At 64.3% G+C, this 6,405-nt stretch overlaps 1 protein-coding gene across 1 annotated transcript; it reads left to right on the top strand.

Moving 5' to 3' along the window:
- Positions 1 to 536: 536 nt before the first annotated feature.
- Positions 537 to 5,011, top strand: TRIM47 (tripartite motif containing 47). The gene is made up of 6 exons (XM_002827848.4): positions 537 to 1,244; positions 2,302 to 2,397; positions 2,673 to 2,903; positions 3,066 to 3,264; positions 3,691 to 3,765; positions 4,054 to 5,011. Exons 1-6 carry the CDS (start codon positions 570 to 572, stop codon positions 4,692 to 4,694), a joined length of 1,917 nt encoding a protein of 638 aa, XP_002827894.3. The 5' UTR covers positions 537 to 569; the 3' UTR covers positions 4,695 to 5,011.
- Positions 5,012 to 6,405: the final 1,394 nt, after the last annotated feature.

The raw sequence follows: 6,405 nt of genomic DNA, 5'->3' as shown, positions 1-6,405 counted from the left end.
GCCGCTGCACTCCAGCCTGGGTGACAAGAGCGGAACTCTGTCTCAAAAAAAAAAAAAAATAGAGTCGCTAAGGGGCAAAAACATATGTACATCAGCAGTTATTTTTCTCTGCAGTCAGCAGCTCAGGAACTTTGCTAAGGGTGCCAGGGAGGGGTCGAGCGCAAAGGTGCAGGCGTGACACAGCTAGACCCGCCCAGCCCCTGCGGAGCCCTGGCCTGGCCCAAAAGGACCAGAGGGATGGAGGCTGAGCCCTTCCCATTCCTTCCGCTGCACCTCTCGCGTTCTCCGCCCGCGCTCACTCACTTTCAGCAGCGCCCTTCCTTAGGACCACGCGGACTGCCCTGGGGGTCGCGCGGGCTCAGAGGCCTCCCGGCGTTGTCTGGGCGGGGAGTGGGAGTCCGCGGGCCGTCGGGCCGGCGGGCGGGCGGCGCTGCGGGGCGGGCCGAGCTAGGGGCGGGCGGGGGCCGGAGCCCTGGCCTAGGTCCCAGGGGGAGGTGCCGCGGCGCGAACGGCCCGGGTCCCTCCCAGGCCGGAGCAGAATCGGCGGCGCCCTGGGCGGCCGCGGAGTCATGGACTGCAGTGGACCCTTCAGCTGCCCCATCTGCCTAGAGCCGCTCCGGGAGCCGGTGACGCTGCCCTGCGGCCACAACTTCTGTCTTGCCTGCCTGGGCGCCCTCTGGCCGCATCGTGGCGCGAGTGGCGCCGGCGGACCCGGAGGCGCGGCCCGCTGCCCGCTGTGCCAGGAGCCCTTCCCCGACGGCCTTCAGCTCCGCAAGAACCACACGCTGTCCGAGCTGCTGCAGCTCCGCCAGGGCTCGGGCCCGGGCCCGGGCCCGGGCCCGGCCCCTGCCCCGGCCCCGGAGCCCTTGGCACCCAGCGCGCCGCCCAGCACCCCGGAGCCGTCGGCCCCCTGCGCTCCCGAGCCGTGGCCTGCGGGCGAAGAGCCAGTGCGCTGCGACGCGTGCCCCGAGGGCGCGGCCCTGCCCGCCGCGCTGTCCTGCCTCTCCTGCCTCGCCTCCTTTTGCCCCGCGCACCTGGGCCCGCACGAGCGCAGCCCCGCGCTCCGCGGACACCGTCTGGTGCCGCCGCTGCGCCGGCTAGAGGAGAGCCTGTGCCCACGCCACCTGCGGCCGCTCGAGCGCTACTGCCGCGCGGAGCGCGTGTGTCTGTGCGAGGCCTGCGCCGCCCAGGAGCACCGCGGCCACGAGCTGGTGCCGCTGGAGCAGGAGCGCGCGCTTCAGGAGGTGGGCTCCAGGGGCACACTAGGGTGAACCGGGGCTGCTGACCGACCGCGCGCGAGCGGGCCGAGGACCTTGGACCCCCCAACCTTCCCGAGTTGGGTCTTAATTTCCTCCTCTAACCTGAGGATCTTTGCGGTCCCTTCCAGCCTTGACAAGGTCATCTGCTGGCGGTGATGGAGATGGGAAGGGAGGAAGGAGGGACGTGAGAACAGGACAAGGACGCGAAGAGCGGGCAGGGGACCTGAAGCCGAGCCGGGATCTGTGGGGGTGTAGGCGGGAGGGAGCCGGGTTAGACCCGCGGGGTTCCCGTAGCGTGGCTGCTGTTGCCGCCCGGAGGCTCACGCCGGTCTCAGCTCAGATTTGCCCTGGGCTGAGGCAGCGGCTTTCGATGGGTGTGGCGGGCGGCAGGAGGGCGGCAGAGGGCGGCCGGGCACACAGATTCTCTGTCCAGCTGTTCCGGGGGCCAGTGGTGGGAGCATGTGCGCCGCGGCCTCTACCTCCCGCCCCGTTTCCTTTGGCCTCCAGCCCGGTCTTGGCGCCTCTGGCCAAGGGATTTTCCGTCCTCCTGCCTGGAGTAGTGACTCATAAGACCTAGGGGATTTGCCCGGAATCCCCTTTTTTCCAGGCCTGGACTGTGGATGCAGGCTCTTTGGGAACAGTGATCCCCAGGACAGCTTAATGCCTCCTTGTGCAGTCACCCCCCCGCCGCCCCCCTCCCAACCTAACTCGCTTACTCTGTGCCTCTTCCCCGCCGGAGGAAGTTCTCAAATTCATCTGAGCAACACTGCGACCAGCTGACGGCCCTGTGCTAGGCCTCCGGTCAGAGACCGGAGGCAGACACCCAGTCAGCCTGCGCGCCCCCGAGGCGTTCAGGAAAGGCACCAGCCCGGGCTGCAGGCACCTCTGGCATATTACGGGACATCGTGGCCACTCCAGTCCCACCCGATGCGCAGATACCACTCCCCGGTCACCCCCTTCTCTCCCCTGGCAAGGCCTGGGACCTGAGCGTAGGGCTGTGGCCTCTGCCAGACCTCACACTCATGGAGGATGTTGTCCACAGGCTGAGCAGCCCAAAGTCCTGAGCGCCGTGGAGGACCGCATGGACGAGCTGGGTGCTGGCATTGCACAGTCCAGGCGCACAGTGGCCCTCATCAAGGTCAAACATCCCTCCCCAGCCTCCATCCCTGTCCTCCCCTGCAGCGGGCATACTCCTGGCAGAGTATGCTTTCAGCATGGAACAATCCACTCCAAACCATGCCCATACCCACTGAGCACAAGTGTCCCCTGACCTCGCCCAGATCCGGGACAGGCTCAGGCTGGCCCCTCTGTCCTCTCAAGAGGGCCGGTGGGAAGCCAGGATCAGGGAAGGAGGGGGCACAGTCCGGGACGGTTCTTTGCCCTCATTGCCCCCTCTACTGTCGTCCTGTGCAGAGTGCAGCCGTGGCGGAGCGGGAGAGGGTGAGCCGGCTGTTTGCAGAGGCTGCGGCCGCCCTGCAGGGCTTCCAGACCCAGGTGCTGGGCTTCATCGAGGAGGGGGAAGCTGCCATGCTAGGCCGCTCCCAGGGTGACCTGCGGCGACAGGAGGAACAGCGCAGCCGCCTGAGCCGAGCCCGCCAGAATCTCAGCCAGGTCCCCGAAGCCGACTCAGTCAGCTTCCTGCAGGTGAAGGCCGCTCTGGGGGCCACGGAAGGAACAGAAGCTGGGACAGGTGGGGGTGGAGAGAGGAGGTGGCAGTGGGTGCATGACTCCTGGCAGAGCTGCCTCCACCCCCAGCAAGGAGGAGCCATGGCCAGCAGCGCTTTAATGGGCATTTGTCTGGCACAGGAGCTGCTGGCACTAAGGCTGGCCCTGGAGGATGGGTGTGGCCCTGTGCCTGGACCCCCGAGGGAGCTCAGCTTCACCAAATCATCCCAAGCTGTCCGTGCAGTGAGAGACATGCTGGCCGTGGCCTGCGTCAACCAGTGGGAGCAGCTGAGGGGGCCGGGTGGCAACGAGGACGGGCCACAGAAGCTGGACTCAGAAGGTGGGCACCGCCCCACGCCCCCCCGATGACTCACCCTCTCCCAGCCTCTCGCACAGGCCCCCAGGCCTGGTGCCCATCCAGAAGTAGAGGAGGAAAATTGTGCCTGGCACAGGGAGGAGCTCAAATCCTGCCAGTGACTAGAGCTGCCACCCTGTGGGGATCAATCAGCCCCTTGGACCTGGGGTAGAGGGGGCTTCTCCTAGCCCACCCTCTAGCTCCAGAGGGCAGTGGCCCGGGAAGCACGTGGGGCAAGAGGCGGAACACAGGCAACGGGCATGTGTGTGAGCACAGCGTGCCACATCTGCGTGGTACTTGCTCCCTGGTGGCTCTGGACTCTGGGAGGAAGTGAAGGGGGTAGGGATTGTAGTCACAGGTTCAGAGGGGGGCAGTCTGGGGGCGTTCTCACCACTATTTCCTCTTCTACAGCTGATGCTGAGCCCCAGGACCTCGATAGCACGAACCTCTTGGAGAGTGAAGCTCCCAGGGACTATTTCCTCAAGTGTAAGTGGACGCCCGTGCCCCCTCCACTCACACTGGGCCCTCCCAGGGCTGCTGGGCTGGTCCCAAACGCAGGCCCAGCAGGGCCCTGGCACACGAGGGTTAGGATTCCTCTTCCCAGTTCGTGGGGAGAGCTCGGGCAGCTCCTGAGGTGGTCCCCGGCGGGGCTGGGTTGTGCCGGTTGGAAAGCAGGGAAGAGGCTGTGTTTCGGGGAGGTGGGTACTTGGGGAGGGGCCGTGCCCTCTGAGCCTGGCCCTCAGCCCTGCCTCTCTATTCTGTCCACGGGATCAGTTGCCTACATCGTGGATTTGGACAGCGACACGGCAGACAAGTTCCTGCAGCTGTTTGGAACCAAAGGTGTCAAGAGGGTGCTGTGTCCTATCAACTACCCCGAGTCGCCCACCCGCTTCACCCATTGTGAGCAGGTGCTGGGCGAGGGTGCCCTGGACCGAGGCACCTACTACTGGGAGGTGGAGATTATCGAGGGCTGGGTCAGCGTGGGGGTCATGGCCGAAGACTTCTCCCCACAAGAGCCCTACGACCGTGGCCGGCTGGGCCGCAACGCCCACTCCTGCTGCCTGCAGTGGAATGGACGCAGCTTCTCCGTCTGGTTTCATGGGCTGGAGGCTCCCCTGCCCCACCCCTTCTCACCCACGGTCGGGGTCTGCCTGGAATACGCCGACCGTGCCTTGGCCTTCTATGCCGTGCGGGATGGCAAGATGAGCCTCCTGCGGAGGCTGAAGGCCTCCCGGGCCCGCCGGGGTGGCATCCCGGCCTCCCCCATTGACCCCTTCCAGAGCCGCCTGGACAGTCACTTTGCGGGGCTCTTCACCCACAGACTCAAGCCTGCCTTCTTCCTGGAGAGTGTGGATGCCCACCTGCAGATCGGGCCCCTCAAGAAGTCCTGCATATCCGTGCTGAAGAGGAGGTGATGCCGGGCACGGGCGCTCCTGCTGCAGTCTCTGCTCCAGGAAGCTGCCTCCTCTGGGCCCTCTCCTTCGTCTGAGAAGGCACCAGCATGAGTCCCACACACCAGCCTTCTCATTTCTAGAGGCTTCCACATTTTATACACTCAGCCTTCCCTCTCCCAGACAGGAAGACCCCCAGACCCCGTTCCCCTGCAGACCTCGCTTCTGGGAGACAGAGCTACAGCTGGGACAGCTCCAAGCTACCCTGACCCCTCCTTTTCCAGGTTTCTAGAGCAGTGTCTGGCATGTAGTAGATGCTCAATAAACACTTGTTGAATGAATGTCTCCTTTTCCATCCTCTCCACCCAAGGATTCCCAGAACTGCTCTCATTTGTAAGCTGGCTGAGTGGGCAGGCAGGAGAGGGGCCGGAGCCCCTGGTCCCAGGATTCCTGTTGAGAGAGAGCCCTGGCCTGGGAGAAGAGGGCTGGAACAGGGTACCTGCCCTTTGGGGCACCCCCACTCCCTTGTTCCCAGCAGGGGCAGCCAGAGGTGGCTTCTCCAGCTCCACTGCTATCCTGGCTGCTTGAGTGTTTGCTTGGGAGGGCCTGACTCCCACCAGCTATTTTTATCTTTCATGCCGAAGCCTAGTTCTGGACCTGCCTTTGCTGTTTGTACTGTTTGTGCCCAGCATTAAATGCAGGCATCACCCCTCCAGGAACAGGGCAGGACCCCTGGGCGTGGGCAAGAGAGTTTTCAGACCTGGAGCTTCCTTCACACACAGCCCTCAGCCTACAGAGCCGGCCCAGGGTGTGGCTGGAGCCCAGAACATCTACAATAAGAGAACTTATGTCCTGGCCGGGCGCAGTGGCTCATGCCTGTAATCCCAGCACTTTGGGAGGCCAAGGCAGGCAGATCACTTGAGGTCAGGAGTTCAAGACCAGCCTAGGCAACATGGTGAAACCCTCGTCTCTACTAAAAACACAAAAATTAGCCAGGCATGGTGGTGGGCGCCTGTAATCCCAGCTACTCAGGGGCCTGTGGCAGGAGAATCACTGGAACCCGGAAGGCAGAGGTTGCAGTGAGCCGAGATCGCACCACTGCACTCCAGCCTGGGCGACAGAGCAGGACTCCATCTCAAAAAATAAAAGGACTTATGTCCCCCTCTGGAATCTTCTTGCCCTCCATGCTGGGGACACCTGTGACCTGTGCCCCAGGAGAGCCTCCGCCTCTCTTCTGGGAGGGCCCAGTGCCCTCTGCTGCCCTAGAACCCGAGCCAGGCCTGGGGTGCCCTGAGGCTACAGGCCAGTGTGTCTCCAGTTCCAGGCCAGCTCACTCCTCCCTGGGTTCTGTGTGGCCCAGGTGCACCCCAGAGAGGGGCTGTGGCTGACGGCAAGGGCAGACAGAGAGGCCTCTCAGACAGACGCCCAGCTCAAGGTCAGGCGGGATAATGGGTGAGTTATGCAGCCAGACAGCAAGGCCATACAAGTCCAGCCCCAGCAGCCTCAGCAGCTAAAAATAGCCCCTCCCATAGAGACTGCCTGGGCCCCAGCAGCCAGGATGTTGTTTTTCCGGGCGGGGCCTCCTTGCCCCTGGTGCTTTGTGTTTTCAACACCGTTCCCTTGGCAGCCACGGGCCCCCAGCTCACCCGGCGGTGAAGGGGCTGGTGGAGAAGGCTGCCCCGCTGTCCCCTTGGATGCTCCTTGGACCACCTACTACAAGCCTCCTACCTTGCAC

Source organism: Pongo abelii, chromosome 19, assembly GCF_028885655.2.
Source record: "Pongo abelii isolate AG06213 chromosome 19, NHGRI_mPonAbe1-v2.0_pri, whole genome shotgun sequence".
Lineage (NCBI taxonomy): Eukaryota > Metazoa > Chordata > Mammalia > Primates > Hominidae > Pongo > Pongo abelii.
The sequence above is the reverse complement of the archived record's forward strand: the minus strand, read 5'-3'. Positions and strand labels throughout refer to the sequence as shown.